The sequence below is a fragment of the Parasteatoda tepidariorum genome, chromosome 5, assembly GCF_043381705.1.
Source record: "Parasteatoda tepidariorum isolate YZ-2023 chromosome 5, CAS_Ptep_4.0, whole genome shotgun sequence".
NCBI lineage: Eukaryota > Metazoa > Arthropoda > Arachnida > Araneae > Theridiidae > Parasteatoda > Parasteatoda tepidariorum.
In genome coordinates this window covers 15,840,432-15,864,245 of record NC_092208.1, presented here as the reverse complement: position 1 = coordinate 15,864,245, position 23,814 = coordinate 15,840,432, and the positions used below count along the sequence as shown (strand labels likewise).

General features: G+C 32.1%; 1 protein-coding gene across 1 annotated transcript in view; it reads right to left on the bottom strand.

Annotated features, from left to right (window-relative positions):
- The window catches only part of LOC107442458 (ectonucleotide pyrophosphatase/phosphodiesterase family member 3), a 24,498-nt gene continuing 684 nt past the window's right edge, over positions 1–23,814 (bottom strand). Inside the window, exons 2-10 of the mRNA XM_043052194.2 lie at positions 23,590–23,692; positions 19,145–19,205; positions 15,413–15,587; positions 11,934–12,053; positions 9,239–9,348; positions 7,444–7,576; positions 4,169–4,277; positions 1,205–1,318; positions 1–113 (exon numbers count right to left, since the gene is read on the bottom strand). Of these exons, the coding sequence (XP_042908128.2) occupies positions 1–113; positions 1,205–1,318; positions 4,169–4,277; positions 7,444–7,576; positions 9,239–9,348; positions 11,934–12,053; positions 15,413–15,587; positions 19,145–19,205; positions 23,590–23,692 (1,038 nt within the window). The remainder of the gene's footprint in view (positions 114–1,204; positions 1,319–4,168; positions 4,278–7,443; positions 7,577–9,238; positions 9,349–11,933; positions 12,054–15,412; positions 15,588–19,144; positions 19,206–23,589; positions 23,693–23,814) is intronic.

Below are 23,814 nucleotides of genomic sequence, written 5' to 3'. Positions count from 1 at the left end.
TTAGCATATAGCATTATCTACGTAGTGCATTCTAACCGGCAACTCTTCTTTTCGATAAACTCTCAAGTGGCTATCTTGGCACTGTAACTGAGATATAATTTCATCCACCGTGTCTAGAAAAATTATGGAATATATAATTTAATTATTTTTTAAAAAATATGATTATGGTCACCGTGACTGTTATAACTTTTTTGTCCTATTTGCCCAAGAGTATTTTTTAATAATTCTATTTGACAGATATAAAAAAGAAAACTTTTTTACTTAATTTAAGAGAATTGGAAAGTTTGATAAAGAATAAATTAATTCCTTAATGGTGACTGGTAGGATAAATATTTATTTATTTTTTTGGTCACTTATACACTGTTGAAAATTTCTCGGAAAAAATGGTTAAATAATAATTTATCTAATTGTTATTTTACCATATTCAACCGAAACAGTCCAATAACCATAAATAAGATAGTATTCAAACTATTAACTGTGAGAAAAACAGTTTTTTAACTCTTTCGACCAATACAGTTAAACAACCAGAATTTTATCTCATCAACTAAATCCACCTAATGAAGCCACTTAAGTTCCTTGCAGCTGCTTACCTATTATAGCCGAGAGGGCTAATCTGTCACTTTCATGACCGACAGAACAGGAGTTCGAGTCCCAGGGCTGACACTACAATATTTTTTTCCTTCCCTTAACTCATAGAGTTAAAGGAACTCAAACTGAACCTTTAACTCAAGAGTTTCCAATGTGCTGATCTTCCCAATGTGTGTGTGCTGTACACTCCAATGCTCATTATCTGGAGAAAACCCTAGCTCCAATGTCTATTTAAATTTATTTTTTATGGTTTTGAAACTAAGCTAGTTGTAAATGGTTAAAAAACCGAATCGTTTTGTATTCATGGTTTAATAGTTGAAAACGGTTTCAAAAGCGCAAAAGTTAAAAAAAATGTTTTTTACCATAAACTTTATTGTCAAATGAATGGGCAGACTGCTGCCAGTTATTTTACCATATTCTCAGAATGAAAATTCCAACAGTACGGTTTTTCAAAACGGTTTTTCGGGTTTTCAAAATTTTTATTTATTTGTACTAACTGTTAATTTAGTAAAATTATAAACCTTCACTGCTCCAAATCTAAAGCTATTTATGTTTGCTATACTGCTGTCTGTACAGTTCACTTCCTGTCTAAAATAACAACAATCAGTATACTTACTCGAATCTTCCTTAGGCCTTATTCTGCCAAAAGAGCCAGTGTATACGTCAGCAGTTGAAATGTTTATGTACTTTCTGATATCAAAAATTCGATCACAGCTTGTGTCCGACATACCTGGAAAAACATAAAATAAAAGCTTTTTGATTACATTCTTGTTACATCCTTTTAATTTATTTTATAACCGTCGTTGAGCAGCCTACCTAATTTTGAGTTTACGACTATTAATGTTCAACTCCGTAGTTTTGTAATTTTGAGCCCAATCCAGAAGACAAGGGAACTCCTGGATCAAGTGTTTGGAGAAATTTGACTTCGTGGAGGTCACTTTGAGGGAACTAACCCGCACTTGCGAGACGTGGAGAGGAAAACCCTGAAAACCTCCCACTCTCAGCCTGACGACAAGGGGACTCTAACCCATGATCCGTCTACCACTGAGGATATTTTACGTCAGCACTGTGGTCACTGTGTGTGAGCCGTGTGAAGAATTCGTAACAACCAGCCATAGCTGGGATTCGAACTCAGTTCACCTCATTGGAAGGCGAAAGCTCTATCCCTTGAGTCAACACGGGTCTTATTGAACCTTTTCTTAACAAAATTGACAAACAGATGATGTATGTTTTTCCAACTGAAATAACTTCAATTGTACTAAAATGATTATAGAAGGAAAATAACACTAAAAAATGAATTAAAGAGTAATGAAAAGATGAGTTATTTAAAATAATACTGAAAGGATAAGTTGAAAAATTACAAGATTAGAGTTAATTATTACTGATATGATGAATTTAGTTAATTATTACTAACACGATGATTTAATTTGAATAGTACTGAAATGATGTGTTAAGCTAAATAATATTAAAATAATAAGATGGATAATAATGATTTACGTTAGCAAGAAAATATAGAAAGAATGAGTTGAAAAATATTGAAAAATGAGTTGGATAATGTTGAAAGAATGAGTTGGATAATGTTGAAAGAATGAGTTTAATATTACCAAAATGATAAGTTAAATATATTAGAGTTAATGAGCTCAATATTTAAAAGATAAATTAAACAGATAAGTAAATTAATGCTGATAAAATAATATTTATAAGATACTGTATATAACATTGAATTAATGATTTCAAAACTGTAAATATCGTCTAAACACAAAATTATTTCAATTTATTGTGTACGATTAAAAGTAAAAAATTAAATTGTTCCAAACTTATAGTGTTCACTGCGTGATNATACTATTCTATAAAGAAGAAGACTAACCCATGATCCGTCTACCACTGAGGATATTTTACGTCAGCACTGTGGTCACTGTGTGTGAACGGTGTGCAGAATTCGTAACAACCAACCATAGCTGGGATTCGAACTCAGTTCACCTCATTGGAAGGCGAAAGCTCTATTCCTTGAGTCAACACGGGTTTTATTGAACCTTTTCTTAACAAAATTGACAAACAGATTATGTATGTTTTTCTAACTGAAATAACTTCAATTGTACTAAAATGATGATAGAAGGAAAATAACACTAAAAAAATGAATTAAAGGGTAATGAAAAGATGAGTTATTTAAAATAATACTGAAAGGATAAGTTGAAAAATTACGAGATTAGAGTTAATTATTACTGATATGATGAATTTAGTTAATTATTACTAACACGATGTATGATGACACGAATGGTACTGAAATGATGTGTTAAGCTAAATAATATTAAAATAATAAGATGGATAATAATGATTTACGTTAGCAAGAAAATATAGAAAGAATGAGTTGAAAAATATTGAAAAATGAGTTGGATAATGTTGAAAGAATGAGTTTAATGTTACCAAAATGATAAGTTAAATATATTAGAGTTAATGAGTTCAATAATATTAAAAAGATAAATTAAACAGATAAGTAAATTAATGCTGATAAAATAATATTTATAAGATACTGTAAATAACATTGAATTAATGATTTCAAAACTGTAAATATCGTCTAAACACAAAATTATTTCAATTTATTGTGTACGATTAAAAGTAAAAAATTAAATTGTTCCAAACTTATAGTGTTCACTGCGTGATTGATCAATTACAGCTGAGAAATATAAATCACAACTGAAATTGCAATTGAATTTTAGGGATTTGCTCTCACCTTAACATTAAACAGCTTCTTTAGAAACTGTTCAACTCTATCTTAACAATTTAGAAATAAGATAATTTTTTAATATAATTTTTAGCTTAACCTTTCCACGATCAGCTTTTTTCTTTTCCAATAAAGAGACAAAATCGAACATTAATACGTAGATCAAACAAGGTAAAAATAACAATATTCTGCCAAAATAAAATTTTTAAAAAAATCAACTATTTGGACAATTTGGGGACTGTTTCATATATGTCCCACAAGGTTTTTCAGATGAGACACATATATCTCAGTGTGTTCGTCCACGGAATATATATGTCCCGATGGGGGCGAAAAGACTAAGCTACGAAGCTTTTAAAAAATGTGACTAAAAATAGTGCAATTTTACTGTAAATGTTACAATTTATTATATTACATTATTACTTTCAAGACATACTTTATTAATAACATAAATGTTAAATACTTTAAATTTTCTTTCTATAACATTACTGTTAAGGTGTACTTTCACCTTAATACTAATACATACTATTTTCTGGAAAGAATCTTTTCATGGTACAAAGTTATGCAAGTTAGGCTTCATCACTTCTCACAATAAGCTTATAATTCACACATTTAGCACCCCCCCCCCTCCTAGCTACTTCAGATTTTTGTTTCTGAGTTTAAAACTTTCCAAAACCTAAGTTCAAGTGTATAGATAGTTGTGCACCAATTTCTGTCAAAATAGAAAATGGCATTGCGGGGGTCCGCTTGCGAAATTTTTACGAAGTACCATGCAAACTTTATGCACTTAGTTTTAGCTTTAAAAATTTATAAATAGTGTTAAAAACATTTCATTTTAGGAATGAATAAGTGAAAACTAACCATGATCTGACACAATAATAATATTTACACAGTTTGTGAGGTTTCTTATTTCCAATCCTGTAAGTAACCTATTCATCAGTCCATCCACAGTCTTGATACCTTCTTTAACCTGTTCAAAAAGAAAAGTTTTTTAGAACTCGATCAATTGTTCTTACCTAACACTATTTTAAAATGGATTAGTATAGTAACATTAGAGGATGATACTTAACTCCTTCTGACTTCAAACAACTATAAAAAAAAGTTCCATGAAGAATTCAACAGGAATGAATCTTGCACAAAATGTGAAAACATTTCAAGCTTTTTATTTCACTTTTCAGTATTCTTTTAAAATTAATATTTTACTGTTACATTAGCAAGTTTTCTTCGATGAACAACTTTTACTAAGATATGATTTGTTCAGCTTCAGAACTCAATTAGCATATAGCCGCACCAATCGCCTTTCATATATGTTGTTAGAATCCTTGTCAGAGAGAAATCAAATCAGGCCACAAATCAGTATTCAAGCGAAAGAAAAATAAAAACGCTATCTAACGAACCACTACAGAGAAAGGTAAGATTGAAAATACCAAAATATCTTTGATTAATGGCTGAAAGAAAGATGAAGTTTAAGGCCGATTAATAGAAACAGCTCCAAGTTCCAACAGACAATCAACAATAGCCAAGTTAATAATTTTGATTTCCAAGTTCCAGTAGGTAGTAAATATTGCCAAGTTAAATATTTCGATTTCCAAGTTCCAATAAGTAATCAACACTAGTCAAATGAATAATTCTTATTTTCAAGTTCCAATAGGTAATTAACAATAACAAAGTTGATAAATTTAATTTCCAAGTTACATGAGGCAATCAACGATAGCCAAGTTAATACTTTTAATTTCTAAGTTTCAACAAACAATCAACAATAGCCAAGTTAATAATTTTGATTTCCAATTTCTAACGGGCAATCAACAAGAGCCAAGTTAATAATTTTAATTTTTAAGTTTTAACAGGCAATGGTTTTGATGATTTTCATCCATTCTTTCTTACTAGCAATTCAAAAAATTTCAAAAATGTTTTTGTTTCTTCCTCGCTTGAATGTTATTTTGAGAACACTTATGCTGCTAAATTTTTTTTTTAAATTTTCGAAATGTTTTTTTTTTCTGAAAATGTACAAAGGATTGGTAGTTATAGAACTCTCTAAATTTATCTCCTTCGTCGTAATTACTTCATCAAAGCGTTTTATACTCGGCGAGTCTAAAATTTACATTTAAGAATCACAAAGATTTTTCATTCCTTTTCTCATCTATTTATTCTTATTTGTTAATTTATTTATTTAATTTTTAATCAAAACATAATTTGTTTTTCTTTACGCAATTTCAGTGTTAAAACAAATCCTGTTTAAAAAACTGTGAACTACGTTTTTAAAATAGGCTCATTCTCGTAATATTTTCAAATATCATTTATAAAGATAATTCTATATTTGCGGAAAGAGTCTTTTTTTGCAGTAAAATGGTTATGTGAAGCATGATAATGATTATTACTCCGCCGTGTAAACGCACAAAAAAGGATAAGAAAAACAACAATTTCGAAATAAAAAAACGACTGCAAATAACAAAGAAAACTAATTTTCCAAGATTTCTGACATCACAATTTTGAAAACAATAACCTTCAATAAATCTCGCTTTTTGCACATTCTACTCTTAACAATGACTGTGTAAAATTTATCCTTTCATTATCAAGGATCAGTTTAGTTACATCATACTGATATATGTGTTCTGAAATAAATAATATAAAGCATATATATCCACACAAAAATTATAAGCCATTAAAAAATATTGAGTAATTTACAACCTTGGATCAAGCAATATTTTTTAATGGAAAGTTCATCTAAATGATATGAACATGAAACATTATCTAAGCAGAACGTGACAAACTGTACTTTTCTATCTCTTTTTCTGTTTTTGTAATAGATTTCGATCTATCACTTTTTGACATTCAGTACATATTTCTAAACTAAACTCAGAGGCACGACACCCCACAGAGGGCCAAGGCCTACTGTGTCCATCTCAGTTTTCTTGACCTTGGGATCTGGATTGCAGGAGCAGATGTTCCGGTTGGTTGGTCATCCGGAACTCCTATTGCTCAGTCCTCAAGCATGTTTGGTACTCATTTTATCGAAGGGAGGAAAGCTTGTCTGACCTGAGGATGGAACCCAGGACCTGTGGCATAAAAGTGCTACCACTCTGCAACCCCGGGTGTCAGTATGTACTTCTAAGCAACACTATTTCCGAACTTGTGTTATTTCAAACATTGCGATCGGGTACATTAAAACTAGTATCATTATAACAGAATATTTTCTATGTTTACAGCTACTGTCTCAAGAGAAAAAAATATAACTATCAATTTTTGTAGAATGTATTACAGATTTTTCGTTGGCGAATAAATATCATTTTGACTTGTATTTTATTACTTGACAATGCTTTGGCAGGAGACATCCTTTGCAAAATCAGCAAGAGAAAACATGTCAAGCAATAAACATTTTTAAATTTAGGAACACCTCTTAGTACATTACTTCCTACTTTACTGCCCTGCCATAAAGCACACTTAAACAGTTTCCTACTGTTAACATATGTTTGAAAAATCTTCTGTGGAATTCATTAACATGTTGCGCAACATAACCAAGCGTGCTTCACTTATCATGGACTTATGTAACAACTCCCCTGCAAAATATAAAACTTACAGCTAAATTTTACTTAACATATTTATGTTTACCCTTAACATTTAACCACCTAATCAATTTACTTACATGATAGAAAATTTACAACAAAATTATACCTAACATATTTATACTAAGACGTTCACTTGTTCCTAACTTCTACATTATAGAAAACTTTCAACTAAATTTTACTTAACATAATTAAGATCTTTGCTTGTCCTACACTTATTAACTTTTTTATTTATTTCAAATGCCCACTTGTGTTAACATATCGTCAATTCAGGCATTTAGAGAGCATATTTGTTAGCCACTCTATCAGAGGCACCATACTAGATGGGCCAACGTTGCTCCCACAGTAAAGACAGATAGTACAGAGAATGAAAGAATATTCATGCCTTGTCCTGGATTCGAATCTAGAACCTTTCTGATGAAAGGCCAGTTTCCTGACCCCTACAAAGTCCGGTCTGCACACTTATTACACTAACCTACACGATAGAAATTTCACGAATGTTGCTACTAAATTAAACTAACTCTCGTACATGATATAAAACTTAAGAAGTGTTTTAAAAAATGCATTATTTACTTCGAATGAGTCTGGACCGTGAGCATGACCAGCTTTGTCTGGCTGATCAAAATAGAGTGTGAGAAAATCTGGTCTTTTGGGCAGCATCAGCCATTCCAGAATCTGATCCACCCTTGTTTCAAATGGAATACTCCTGGAACAATAGAATACTACAAGTTAGATGTATGTTGTCTTAAGGCTGAAGACCGAATATCAGTGATTGAATTTTTTTAATATAATTTCTAGTATTAGCAGTAATTTCTAATATTACTTACAATGGTACATTGTGAATCCTCATATTCAAAAATAGGATAAATTTTTTTCTTCTAAAAATCTAGTTTTAATTAAAAAAAATATAATTTACATTCAAATTAACTTTAAATAAATGAAGAAGCTTCAAACAGATTTGCCACAATGTGTCTCTTCCTAAATGGGTCTTTCCTTAGAATATGTATGAGTTTCAACGCTTTGATAGTGTTTTTTTTACTTTAGTTATTGCTTCCATTATAATGCAAAATAATTTAAATAGAAATATCAAAATCCATTTATTCTAAATTACCATATGCTGAAATATTCTTCAATTTTTTTTACTAAAAATTAGGTCTATTTTTTAAAAAAAAATTACATTAAATAATTTAAATAAAAATAAGAAACTTCAAAATAATTGTCTCAAAGTATACCGATACATGAGGCACTTTCTAAAAAGATTATTCAAGCACGATTTACTTTCAACGGTCTTACAAAATATGTTTTGTCAATGTTTTATGTTTTTGTCCCAATGTTTTGTATTTTTTTCCGTTTGTGCTAACAAATATGCATGCAAAAAATTGTGAATTAAGTCATTTAGTTAAGAGTTCGCAAATGCTTGAGTTGAAACTAGATTTTTCACAATTTGTACTGTTAAGATGTGCTTGGTGCTCTTAATGCATATAAAGATCGAGAGGGATCAAGGGGAAGAAACGGTTAAAGGGCCATTTTTCCCAAAAAGACGATTGAATCACCTTTTGTTGCATTTTGAGGATTACTAAATTTTGACGAATAACGTGGAGAGTTAATACACTGTGAAGATAGACCGTGCTGGTAAAAAAAAGGTTCCAGTCCACGCGTAGATAATAAAAACATAGAAAGTTATAGCGAAGAAGGCGCGGGAATTATTAGCGAGGAAGTTTTTCTTTTCCTTCTACGGTAGGCACTGAACTTTCGTTCTTCAACTCAAAAGATGCCGGAAGTGTTGCTCATTTAACGTTACCCGGTGGGCACCTGTGAACTCATATGTCACGGAAGCGAGCAACATTACCCACGCCACACTGCCACAGTTACCCGTTTATAGGGTGGGCCACATTCACACATTACACAGCAACACACAGAGAGAAACACCCATGGCTTGAGCGGTATTCGAACCCGTAACCAATGGCTTCACAGTCAGGCACGCTGACCGCTCAGCCATCTAGTCGGCAGTGAGGAAGTAATGATTAGGGAGAAATTTTGAGGGAAAAAAGCAGTTCTTGTCCAACCCGATTTTAACCTTTTTTTTCTTAGATCAAAAATTTTAAATTTTGTTTAAAAATGTTTAAGGAATGTAAATAAGCACTTGGGGTATCCGTGGTTATTTTTATTTTTACGATTTCAATTAAAAGCTTGCTACTGTAAATTTTCAAGCCTGAAAATTCGATTTTTCTCAGAATAAGATTCCATGGACATAAATTGTCTCTCCCCCGCTTGATCATCATACAAGTAATTCGATTTCAACTATGAAAAACTGCTAATAAATGCACCAAGAAATACATAAGTAAGCCAAATATGCATTCTTACTTACCCGTTGTAATTGAAATAAAAATTCGGGTACGATCCGTTTATACGAACGTCAGATCCGGGCCAAAAGAAGCAGGCGGCACTCTTCCCCTGTTTTTGTGCCGTTACCCATATCTGCAAAGCATTACAAAAAATAATTTTGCATTATAAAAAACAATTCAAAATTTTAGTTGTGACTCTCACACAGGAAGGCAACAAAATGTTGTCTTTGAAAATAAGGAAATTTCATTACTTTCAAACTTCACTACATTCACTTCAATATCATTAAAATAACGTTGAAATTAACATAAAAATTATGTCCGTTATCACAAAAAATCATCATCCTAAAAATAATGTCCATTAGTAAACAACGAAACATGATCATTAAATGTTGCCAAACTTGCATTAAAATATTATGGTATGTTTCAGTGTATTTTTTTCATTTCCATTGCCTCCATTTTTGACAACGAATGCAATTGTAGCACTAAACGGGCGGTGCTGTTGATCTCTCTTTCATGAGCACCATATAGATGGATCAACTTAAACTATCAACATAAGAAGGACGGATAGAACAGCAAGTACACAGCTTTAAAGCATCGTCTCAGCTATAATTCCCTCCATTTTTTGGATTGGAAAAACTTTGCATCATTAGGCAGGGTCCAACAATTTTGAATTAGTTCGAGGATCTTTCTTTTCAACCAATGCCACCACTTTAGGCCACGTATACAATAGTGGTTTTTGAAGGGTGGTATTGTTGATACGTGTAGATTCGTGAGCTCAATATAAGTGGATCACCGTCACCCTATCAACATGAGAAGAACAGATAAACCAGAGAGAGAAATTACATCCATAGCCGAAACGTGATTCAAACTCGGGACCGTTCTGAGACGAGGGCAGCTCTCTGACCAGCACACAAACTGGTCGACTCTTAAGTTCAATAGGATACAGAATTTTAATTTTGTCACCACGATACTAAACTCTTTCAGTCACAACTACCACGTGGTCATATGCGAACATATGTGTACCCAAAATATGTACGAATTCACACAGTATGTATTTTAAATAACTGCCTCAGCTCATAAATTCTATAGGATGGCGTGGCTCTATATTGTATTACACTACAATGATAAACACTTAAAATCCACCGTCAGCGTGATATATTTGTATTGGTTTCTAAAAACATTTTCTCTAAATCCATGCTGAACGTGTTGACGTTTCCTAAAAGTTTCTTAAAATATGCAAAAATTTTAATTGGTGTGAAGTGTTTTCTGTTTGCGATTTTAACTTAAACTTAGAAAGCACAACAACTCCTAAATTGAATATTAATAGGAATTTTTATTTTTTAGTGAAACTAAATTCCTCGAAATGAATATTTCTCAGTTAGCCCAAAGGCCATGAAATCAATCACTCGATAGTAATATTTTATGGAAAAAGAAGAAAGAGAAAACAGCCGGATTGAAAAGAAACAATAAAATAAATGAACAAACAAGAGCTTTGATGACATTAAACTGTTTGGAGTTAGTCCCTGTTGATATTAATTTGGATGATTTTTTACTGTAAACAATGCAATCTTCAGAGGAGTCGGGGTTCCATCCTCGACATCGCTAAAACTCACCGAGTACATGCGATATACGTGCTCATATAAGCTGTGAATCGGAAGTCCTGTGGTCGGTCAAGCAATATCATGGGTACATGGATCTGGAGAAAAATTCCTTCCCCTTCAGATCCATGTCTAAACTGAGAAAAAATGCCTATCGAATGAGTGCCGCCATTAATCCTTGAAGTTTTGAGCTTAGACATACTTCCGCTCTTGCGGTGTTCGATTGCCAAACGAACTGAGCACTTTACTCACTTAAATCGCAAAAAGCTGGAGAGTTTTGCTTGTTCAAGCGACATTCGAAACAAAGTAAAATCTTCAGATAATACTATAAGAGCCCTGATGGTTCAGGAGATAAAGTGTTCGCCTTCCAATGAGGTAAACTGGGTTCGAATTCAAGCGATGGCTGATTGATACGAATTCTACATTTGGCTTGCTGTTGTTGTAGTTAATTTACGTCGCACTAGAGCTGCACAATGGGCTATTGGCGATGGTCTGGGAAACATCCCTGAGGATGATCCGAAGACAATACTATCACAATTTTGATCCTCTGCAGAGGGGATGGAATCCCCTCTTCGGTAGCCCGACGACCTGGAAGCGAAGTCGAGCACTTTACGGTAGAACAGTTTAACGAGGACCAATACCGCACACCCTCGGTCCCTACGCAGACTGATCCAAGTGGTCACCCACCCGCACACTGACCGGAGCCAGTGATGCTTGACTTCGGTGATCTGCTGGGAACCGTGGCTTAACGATCAGTTCACTGCGGGACATATTCCGCTTGCACCGACCACAGTACTGACGTAAAATATCCTTAGTGGTACACGGATCATGGGTTAGAGTCCCCTTTCCGTTAAGCTAACCATATAACGTTTCATGGTTTTCCTTTCCATACAAATGCGGGTCAAGTTTCATCAATAAGTCCTCCAAAGGCAAATTTCTCCCAATTCTTGATTCGAGAGCTCCCTGTTTTCTAGGTTGGGATCAAAATTACAAGGCTAAGGAGTTGAATATTAGTAGTTGTAAACCCCAAAAATTGGGTCGGCTGTTCAACGACAGTTGTAAGATAAAATATGACGATACTATAAAGAGTTAAAAACTGATCTGGAGTGATTGAACTTACAGGTTCTTTCTGCCACCACCTTGGATCATCCAGCCTAGTTTTACCAACTTTAAAGCGTTTATTCATGGCAAGGTCATACATCTGGTTATCGATAACTCCATGAGATTCAGGATAGAGACCCTGTGGAAAACAAACACACACACATGACCTACTTAAACGTACAGGGTGATTAAAAAATAACAGGATCGAGTAGAAAGTGTTCTTTAAAACTTTTAAAATAAAGCTAATGATTAACAGACATAGATATTTCATGCGACATCCTGCACGTTCATGTTCTGCGCATACTCTATACCAGGGGTGGCGAACCTTTATACACCAACGTGCCAATTTTTCTAAAAATTTTTTTAATGAGGTCATAGACGTGCCTTCAAATAATTTTGACTTTGCGATTATTGAGAAAATAATAATACTAAATATACAATTCAAAACTATTTGCATTGAAAAAAAAAAAAACATTTTGCCATGCCTTAAAACAACTTAAAGTAACATCAGTGTGACTTCTGTTGTTGCAGATTAGATGACAAATAACTTATATTAAGTTGTAAGATGTTAGTTTAAGCAGGACTGTTTTTTTTTGGCTACTTATTTATTTTAGCTTGTTTTTTATGGTTATTAATTGTTTTTTTTAGCATTAATTGTTAATTTTTTTATTAATAACTGTTTACTATTTTGTTTGTTTTTGTAAATTTCAATTTAATTGTTACATATGCTTCATAGTGTTATAACATTTGTGTAATAACAATTCATAGTGTAATAACAATTGTTCGGTGGCGTGCCCAAAAAATTGTGTTCGGTGGCGTACCCAAAATATTGTGCCTCGTGCACGCGTGCCATTGGTTCGCCATCCCTGCTCTATACAGAACCAAAATTGTTCAGTAGCCATTGCGCTACGATAGATTTGTAAAGAAACGAGATTGTCCTGTAGTAACTGAGGTGCTTTTGAAAAACCGATTATGTTATAAATAAGCAGAACAAGTTCTGTGTAAAACCGAAATTGTTCAGTCTTAACTGAGCTGCTCGGAGCATATACGATTGGAATTCAAACTCTTTTTTATTGCCAAAACGTTTTTAACAATACTGCGCTATGGACTATTGAGCGGATTTTACGGAATTGTATTGGAGAGTTGCCTTTTGAAAGGAAAAAAAAAGGATTATTTGAGTTCTATCTGCATGTAACTACGTCGCTAATTAGTAAAATTTGTTTGTAAATATTTGTCTTCATTGTAGTCACTAGGTTCAGTAGCAATTAAGAAGAATTCTACATGGCGTGAACTTGAAAATGAATCCATAATGGAAATTAAAAAAAAAAAATTTCAACTGTTTAACAGTGGGTATAAAAATTGTTTTCCTGAACTGAAATGTGAATATTAAAATCAGATTTTGATTAAAATTAATAAAACATAATCGCAATTTTGAAATAATATTGAATCACTCAAAGTACATTTTAACTACATTAATGCAATGCCAGGATATAATATTGTTAGGATAGTCTATAGTGTTGACTTCTCAGTTTGCAATATTGTATGAAATCACATTTATTTATAAGTCCCATAAATCTTTTAAGAACAATTAAATGGCATAACTCTCCTAAGAAACATCAAGGCGAAAACGACTTCGATTAGAGAGATTTTGAACATCGCTCTATTTGATTTACTGCTGCGTTGATTCACTAGATCATTCTGCAATATATCCTACTGGACTACAATTACTCCAAGCTTGCGCATTGTGGATTAATTTAAATAGAAGGAAAAATTAACCGAACATAGATGGGTACAAAATCTTTCTAGCTTGACTATTAGACCGATAGCAAGCAACAATAGGCAAGAAAGGAAAAAAATTGAATTATATAATGTTATATCGAATTAAAATAGATCAAATAGAAAAATAAATCTTCGTGCAACTACAGTATACTTTCGATATCTCAAAGTTGAAGGGACGCTAAAAAATTCGAAATAGCGAGTTTTCGAGAAAACAAGGTCAGAACTAAATATGCTCTAAAAAGTAAAAAGAAAATAGATATATTCTAAAATATTACTCAAGAAAGTAGAGTCACGAAACATAAGAATAGCAACTAATAAATATGTATGTAATAATAGTTGACTATAAATCTAAATACAACAATGATAGTTTTATTTTTAAAAGTAAGACAAGAACAAGTATGCATTAAATAGAAAATAATTGGATTACAATGAACTTAACATTGTGATTTTTCTGAAATAATTCATTTTCGAAAAAAATTCGGCATAACAAGGTCTTGAGACGAAACCCTTCGACATAGAAATTCAAATTAACATTAGGTATAGGGGAGAGTGGGGTCAATTGTAACATTTTTTACTTAACTATTTTTAAGTAACAAAAAATCCAATATATTATTAGTATTAATTGACAGACGAGTAAAGTAGACTATCCTCTAGTAGAAAAAAAAACCTTATTTTAAATGTTATTATATTAGTTATTAACAATTTTTGACAGTCGTGCACTTGTTACAATTGTCCCCACTTACGGGGTCAATTGTAACAGTTCATAAATTCAACTAAAACATAGTTAATTATACATATTATCATAGTTGTGATATATTTTTTTATTGATCAAAATAGTAGTGATATTTTAGGAGTAAAAATAATAATGAGCAGAGACCTAAAGGGTTAAACTTTTAACTTTAAGGGGTTAAAAATTTTAATTTATGCAGAGAAAGGTGACAAATAAAATAATGCGCATGCAACATAATATGAATGATATAGGAAACTATTGGTGGTTCTTGAAGAGTTAAGTACTGGTTTGTTAACATAAGATTATTTATTTTCAGCCGTTACAATCGTCCCTTTACTTATTGTTACACTCGTCCCCAAGACGCCATTTCAGCTTCATTTGTTAAAAACAATGCTAGTTAATTAACAAAACTAATCTCTTTTTTTTAAAATGTTAATTAAGGTGTCCACTTACACATTCGGTTAATAATTTTTATTTGTTTAAACAAAATTACTTTGTTAAAATATAATATTCTAATACCAAAAAAAGTACTTACGTAGCGTGAAAATATCTTTTGTGATGTAACTCTTTCAAAAGTACATAAAAATGGCTGCCAGCAGGAGTGTACATGTAGATTTATTAAATACACTTTGTGCGCGCCACCTAGGAACCAAATCTAGAACCCGACACTCGAAATTTTTGCTCTTTTACAATCGTACCCTGTTACACTTGACTCCACTCTCCACTATACATAATGCCAAGGGGGAAAATGTTTTTTTTTTGTTTTTTTTTTTTAATGTTTTATAATACCGAAAAACTATTAATTGNTTTTTTTTTTTTTTTTTGTTGACATAACAAGGTTTTTGAGATATCGAGAGTATGCTGCATTTATCAAATTATAAATTCAGCATAATTTATTAAATCAGCTAATTGTTCTATTTCTTGAGACTATTTAAAGCGATATTAATCTTGAGACTAATATTTTAACACAAACGAATAAAATTTCTTACCGTTACAATTGTATAGTGATTAGGGAATGTTTTCGATGGGTATATGGGATACATAAATTCAGCTTTCACTCCACATTCTGCGATTTTGGAAAGAGTTGGCGAAACACCATACTTGAGATAATCCACTCGTAGCCCATCCAGAGAAACTAACAGCAATGGCGGATTATCCTGAAAACTGAATAATCAAATGATGTTTCCATTTATATAAAAGTTCACATTTTAGAGATTAAAAATCTAAGAAAAAATATCGAAAATAAATAATTAAAAATATGATTGAAAAAGATAAATCTCTAAGAATACCAAAAACAATTAGTTTTTATTGTAGAAATCCAAATTAAATTTTCTTGCATTTCTTAAGAATAGGAATTCTGAACCTCACCAAATAAAACTAGTTTTTTTTTTAAAGATTAGATTCAAAATCAGTTGATTTTATTAGTTTTTATCATATTGAAAATCCGAAATTATATGAAAAAGAAGACAAAACGTTGAATCTACCAATCTACTCAGCAGTGTGTTTCTTAGTTAAACATGAGAAATTTTTCTTGCAGTTTTTCGAACATTTTTAACATTTCTGTGGATTTTCATATAAATTGGTATATGCAAATTAGACAGAACTCATTATTAAAAAAAATAAACAAGAGTGTACTCATTACCAATTTATTAAATATATTAACACATTCGAAATATTTTATTTTGATAATTGCTGAATTAGCTGGAATAGTATTTATATCAATAATATGAAAAACTGTTTGAATGTATTGAACCACAAGCAAATCTGAAGTCTGTAGTCACCCCTGTACTTTTTCCTACGGTTTTTGCCATAGTTATAAAAGTATTGTCTAGGTAAAGTAAAGTGGCGATTCGCTTCTCAATAAGGTTCTTTACAGAGCTACCTTGTGAAAAACTGGGAAGTAAAAATTCTTATATCAAAAATATTTTGAAATGGGAAGAAAAAATGAATCACAAACTGTAGAACATCGTTGATTTTATACGCATTGATTATGTTGTAGACCAGAGTTCTCAAACTCTGCTTCGCCAAATATTTTCCAGTGCTACGGAAAAAGGTAAGAGAGGCTTGAAATTTAAAAAAAGAAAATATGAAATACATTTTAAAGTCTAAAATATTTTATTTCCAGATTTTTTTTTTTTTTTTTTTTTTTTTTTTTTTTTTTTTTGAATATTATGATTTTTTGCGCTATCGATCATATTAAAAAAAAACCAGTACTAAATGTTTATCACCTGCGCAAATAAAACATTGACAGTATTTAAAAAAAGAAGATAAGATTTAATGTGACGATAACCTGCATGTTATGCGACAAAACAAATTCATGTCAAAAGGCAACACCAGACTAATACAATCCGACCTTCTCATTAAATTCGTGTTAAACATAGGCAAGTAAAAATTTGAAGCAAATGTAATTGAATCAAAATGATAAAAATTACTAATTGTGGTATGGAAATATTTCCCTTGCATTCATTTTTAATTTGTTTCATGTATCTTTTAAGTATCAATAATGGAATATTTTTCAAAAAATAAAAACTTTTAAACGGCCAAAGTCCAAAGTCAAGCTAGCTTAAATGACGAAAAGACATTGCATTGTTAATATTTTGTCGTTTAATTTACTAAATACTATACAAGACTTCAAGATAAAAATTTAACGATCTGTGTAAAACTTTCCGATTTCAAAAGTGATTTGAGACTTAAGAAGTTTGAGAATCTCCGTTGTAGACATAAGAGATAAAGAGAATACTTAAAATCTGTATTTGTTTGTTCGCAATATAATACTGTGTACCGTGACGAAACGATCTTAGAAAAGAAAAAAAAAAACAGCTATTTATCTCAAGAAACCTGTCTTTTCGATTTTCAAACTTCTCTTCAGATTCATTTAAAATTATGGTACCTTGAGATAATTTTTTTTTCTGACTTGAGGATGCTCTACAATTTTGTAATTCATTTTTTCTTTCTATTTCGCCCTGTTTTTGAAATAGAAACGCTAACTCATCAGTTTCGCACCGAAGGAATGGTTTTATCGAGAAGCAAATGACAACTTTATTATACCTAGACACCCTTTTTACAGGTAATGCTGAAGCCATTCGAAAGTTTAAAGTGTGACTCAAGTGTTTATCGACCCAAATTTGGGTTTACGACTACTAATGTTCGACTCCGTAGCCTTGTAATTTTGAACACAATCCAGAAGACAAGGGAACTCCTGGATCAAGTATTGGGAGAAATTTGCCTTCGTGGATGACTTTTTGAACCAACCCGCATTTGCGTTACATGGAGAGGAAGACCACGAGAACCTCTCACACTTATCCTGACGGCAAGGGGACTCTAACTCATGATCCACTGAGGATACTACCACTGAGGATATTTCACGTCCGCACTGTGGTCGGTGTAAGCCGGATGAGGAATTCGTATCTATCAGACATCTCTGGGATTTGAACCCGGTTCACCTCATTGAAAGACGAACGCTCCATACCCTGAGCCATCGCTGCTCCATAATGGAATAATTCTCGATATCATGCGAAATTTTACTAAAAGGAAATAATGTTGTTAACGAGGCAATCAGTAAGCAAGGGGATAGTTATAGGATAGTGCGAGTTATATACAAAAAATGCGCAGATTAATATGCTGAAAAAGGATTTTTATAATTACCTCTATTTTTAAAATATTTTAGAACACTCTGTATAGTTACGAAGTGTTATATTTTCTGGTGGGTGAAATATTTGAATTAACTTCATCAAGCAAAATCTATTTCTATATTTATAGAATTTGAAAGAGCCAATATACACCTAAGAGCCATTACATTATGACCACCATGCTAATAACATGTAGGACAACCTTTAGTCCTCAAAACTGCTAGCACCCGCCGTGTGGCATTGATTCCACAAGGTGCTGATAGGTAGTCTGAGGTATCTGGTACCAAGCGCTCACCAACTGGTCATGCAATTCCCTTATATTGCGAGGGGGTAGCGTGGCAGCACGAATTTGGTTTTCCAAGTAGGACCACAAATGCTCTATTGGCTTAAGGTCAGGTGAATTTGAGGGCCAAGACATGACTTGAAAGTCACTAGAATGACCCTTATGATTCGACCCTTATGACATGGTGCATTATCCTGTTGGTAAACACCATCCCCAGCAGAAAAAACTGTTGCCATGAATGGGTGAACCTGGTCTTCAACTATGTTCAAGTAGCTTACAGACGTCAGGGATTGTTCTATGAGGATTATGGGTCCCAATGTGCCTCATGAAAACATTGTTCCTGGGCGAGAAACTATGAAAACCTGGGCGAGCCCATTGTTGTAGATGGAGGGTGGTCATAATGTAATGGCTCTTCGGTATATATATTTATGCTATTATAACAACTTAAATACCAGAAAAAGGAAACCTTTTTATTTTTCTCTTGTAGTTCTATTGATCTCTTCAAGATTTTTTCTAACAAGTAAAAATATTCTGTTTATTTCTACCTCTTAGTAGGGAGCAATATATATAAACAGAAGGAAGAACAGTTAAATTAATTCAAAAGAATCCATTTTTGTATCTAATGTCAAGTGCGATTAGAGACGTTTTATATTAGTAAATTCTAAATCATACAACATCTTACAGACTTTCATCAAATTAAAAAATTCTGTTTCAACAGTTCTAAATCCAACCATTAAATCGTAAGTTACTTCAGTTATCTCTTCTAAACCAATCTTACATCACCGGTAAAAACTATGTTCATATCTTACCTAGCAGGGCATACAGAAACTTCTGATGAGCATTCTTCCTCCCAATGCAATGAAGGCGAATCTAAATAGTGATAATTTTCATCAATTAATAACAAGAATATTCTCAACTCACCACCCTTAACATAAAGGATTGTGAAGAATGAAAGACCGAATTCTAAATATTTATATTTTTGTAACTCTTGCACGTATTATGCAAAGATTTAAAGAGTTTATATTTGTAAGATTTATTACTTTTCAATGCAGGTGTGTGTTAGATGTGTGACTTTTTTGTTATACGACAAACATTTATTCTAATTCATTCCACGCACATAACTCTGTCATTTAATTGGGTTATAAACTGTGTGTTCTGCTGCTGGTGATTTACCCTTAATTACATAGTCATTAAATTTCTCGGAATCTACACCATGTCATTTATTTATCTATTTTCAAGTGTTCGATCTGTGACCATTTTGGTACACGACAAACATCTATTGTAGTTCGTACCACACATTTAATAGTTTCAATTTATCAATGCATAAATACGTTCGCTCGGTGTTGTGTTTTTTGCATCGTTGGTTCAAAAATAGTTTCTTGAACGTGAGGATGACACCCAATAAATCCCAAATCACTTAATCCCCAAGATCTCCAGAATTAACTTCACGTGACTTATTTTTATGAATCAACTATGCCAAAAATACTGCATGTGCTCAAAAAACGCATTTTTGCATCATTAGGAACCAATTGACTGTGTGAAACTACAAAATATGCGGAATGAATTTGATTGCACGTTTGTATTGTAATTAAAAACCTCACACGTAAAACGCTTGTAATTGAGAATAAAAACGGTATATTATTCTTGAATTTCTAGTATCACTTATTGTAATTATGTGCAGTAGTTTTGAAAATATATATATTTAAAACTCTGACCATTCATATGTTGTTAACTCTGAATAATTCATAAAAATAAAGTCATTATTAATTGATAAAACTCTTGTGAACATTGCTGTGGATATCGTATTGCAGTGTTGTGAATATTGTACTGGTTTTAAGTTATAAGGAGACATATTTATCAAAACCGCATAAATAATTAACGAAGTACGCGGTAATTTCCGACTTAAAATTATTTTAAACCGTGTTATTTATCGATAACCTTGAAGGCAATAATAAGTGATAAATGAACACTCTTCAATTCCAATTCACAAATAAACTCGTTTATGATGATTCCACTTCTACTTTTACCATGGTTGAAATTTAAAACATTGGGGAACAAATTGTTTGTTGCATTTGTACTAATAATCTTGACTAATTCCGGTATGGGGATTTCAAATCTGAAATTAGTTTTGCTCCTAAAGCTACAAAAATATTTTTTTTTAAATTACAGTTTTAGTTCAGTTTTTTTAAAAATATACAAGCTTAAAATGTTATGCATATCAGGGAGGTTATGTAAATGTTGCGACAAACTACAAGAGGAGTTGGAGCACATAACCATGTCAAGATATGTAGTTTCATGTTGGGATAAGATGCTTTTCTATTATGATCCGCTCAAGAGTACTCGAAGAAACATAGTATGTAAAAGCCTCTAATGGCGTATGACGACATTAACCCTAATTTCTTCAGGAGTTTGTCACAGCATATATGCGATCCTCTGTTAAATAGGACGTTTTTCAATTTCGATAAAAAATAGACCAAAACTGAGATTTAAAAAAAAAAAAACTGTTGCCTGGAAGGAGAAACCGATTGCAGATTTGAAATCAGTGATACGAAAGTACCTAAAAATCAGATACAGAAAACAAAACAAACGTTGCTCCCCAGTGTAATTAATAGGCAAATTTTTAAAGGTTTTTCTCTTAAATATCAGTTCTTAAACCGTAATCTAAAAACTGTTATAATTTCCTCTTTTTAGGCGGATATTAAGTAAAGGGCTAATTAAAGGTGATTCCTGTGTTTTAAAATAGGTAAATACGAGAGCTGTTTTTTTTAAGTAAGGGCCGTTTGAAAATGAGAACTAAACGAAGGAAAATTCTCATGAAGCAAATTTACTTTTTGATTCCACACACGTTTCTCTTTTTTTTTTCTTTCTCAAAATAGTTGCCAAGTCTGCTTAAACACTTATCATATCTTACAACAAGATTAGAATATCTTCGCCATAGTAACTAGCCGCCTGGTCACGACCGTTTTCGCGTCTTCGTCATCGATGTTGAAATGATGTTTGAAACATCGGAAAAGATTAAAATTATTTAGCGCAAGGTCTGGGCTGTATTGAGGGTTGATCCAAAACTTCCTAGCCGAAAGAGTTCAATAAAGCTCGGGACAGAATTGTGGCGAGAGTCATTGTCATAAAGTAGCAAATTTTCTTGTTAGCATACCAGTAGGAAGCTTCGTAAACTTCAAAAATCTGCCTGTGAATGAATGGAACAGATAGGTTTTTTAACATCTAAACACGCATCACTGACCATACCTCATACGTGATTTGTTAAGCTTGAACACTTTAAAGATATAGAACTGACCGACTGTATTACCTACTCAGTTGTAACTGAGCACAGTTGTTCCCAAGGTATGCCAGGACACGACACAAGCACTGGTTGCGACGCACGCGCCACCTATTAGTGCACACAGCAAAACAGCCCTTACCTAAAAAACAGCCTTCATAATCTTGTTTATTTTTTCAAAACGCCACTTTTGTTAACAAACACTAGTTACATCAGTTTTTATTTATTTATTAGTAAAAATAATTTAATTAAGAGTTATAACCATATTGAAACCATTACTTTTAGTTTTTAGCACGCAAATTATTTAGATTTTTTGAACTCTTGCAAATACCGAACTCTAAATTTTAAATATATCCGAAATAATTTCTATATTCATAAGATCTTTGCATTAAAATCATTACTTAGAATTTTCAGCACCTGAAAAATAAGAACTCTTTAAACTCAGATAAAGGACTCTGAACTTTGAATACATCAAAATTAACTCATATTTTACACACAATTTAAAGAGATTATATCATTTTGTTACATCACTTAACACCTTTATCTTTACTCCGCTTGTCATTTCAATAACGTAAATAAATACTCCAGCTCAAAATTTTATGGCTACTTTTCTGTTGTAAGCTCTTATCTTTCAAGCCAATACGTGTGTGTGCTGCAGGATCCATTAACACTTTTAATGAGGATGATCTGGATTAAAACGTGCTAAATTCTTATCGAATGTCATTTATTTCGTAGCTTCTTTTTACACAAACCAAAGTTTGAGTGCAAATGTAAAATATTGACAACAAGAGTGGCCAAAACTTTGTAAACACGTGGCAATTATTTTGACAGAAGAGAACGCTTAGGCATCTAGAATTACCTTTTATTGATACCGTCTATTTATACCGTATCAGGGTTAGGGTTGGTAATCAGAGATAAGCATAAAATCTGTCCCGCTTAAGGAACGAAAAGGAATAAATAACCATGAATAACTAACCTTAAACTAATTAAATAAGCTAGTTTAATTAAGCACCAATAATCTTCGATGCGAGAATAATTTTTTTGGAAAAAAAAAGAAAGTGCCCCTATTGGCGTATAATGACATTTCCTGGCCTGGGCTCCTGTGCAATTTTAATTCTGATGATGTGCCCTATCCTTCCTAGAAGTTTGTCACAACAGTTATGCATCTTCCTGTTATATATAACGCTTTGAAACTTGCGCAGTTGATAGATAAACCAAGCTATAATATTTGCATGCAAAAGACAAAAAATTCGATGTTAATCGATTGATCTTATCTTGAATTATTAACAAGCATATATGCGTACATAAGGATTTTTCATTTTATATATAGTGAAAGCATGGGTGTTTCAACCCACTGTTTAAAAAAATATTCATTTTTTTGTACTTTAAAAAAATGAGCATTTTTGTTCAAGTATTGTTCTTACATAATACTGCGAGGGATGGATGAATTAACTAATAAACCACCCCATAATATTTGGACGTAGAAGAAAAAAAAAGGTTCCTCTTTTATTACATTATTAGCGAACATTATACGTAGAACTTTCCATTTTTATATATAGGAGAAAGTTTAACACATTTTAAAAAAAATATTTTTCCTTTTATTTTTTTAGTAAACGTAATAAAAAGTTCTAAGTTGCAATTATTTGATAGCTTATATTGTTCATTTTTATAAAGGTTTGTATTTTTTAAATTAAGCACTAAAACATTATTATTTTTTTACTTTAATTGTAAGCTACCTTTATTATTGAAGATTTTTTTAATGAAAAAAATAGATCAATAATCTCAATTTGAGGGTGATTTGACCAGCTATGAATAAGACTTTGAGGCTAAAAGAAACTTGAAATATGTATATAAAAAAATGCATGGTTGATCACACCTCTTATGTGCCCTCTACATATCTAAAGACTATTTTTAAAAAAAAATTATTTCTTTAAAGATTATCGGTAGGATAATACAATGTTTTTAATTTCATCTTACCGGTGAGAATTTGAGTGGTGGTGGGAGCGGTGGGAATACTGTTACAATTCTGACATTTTAAACTGATGACTATGATAGTAGTGAGAATAGCTATACCGACCAACTGGAAAGGAAAATAAATATATATTAGCGATATATGACTTATGTGAGACTCTGAGAAATAAGAGAAATGTTATGAGAAATACAGAGAACACTGCCAAACATAGTATAACCGATTGCAGATTT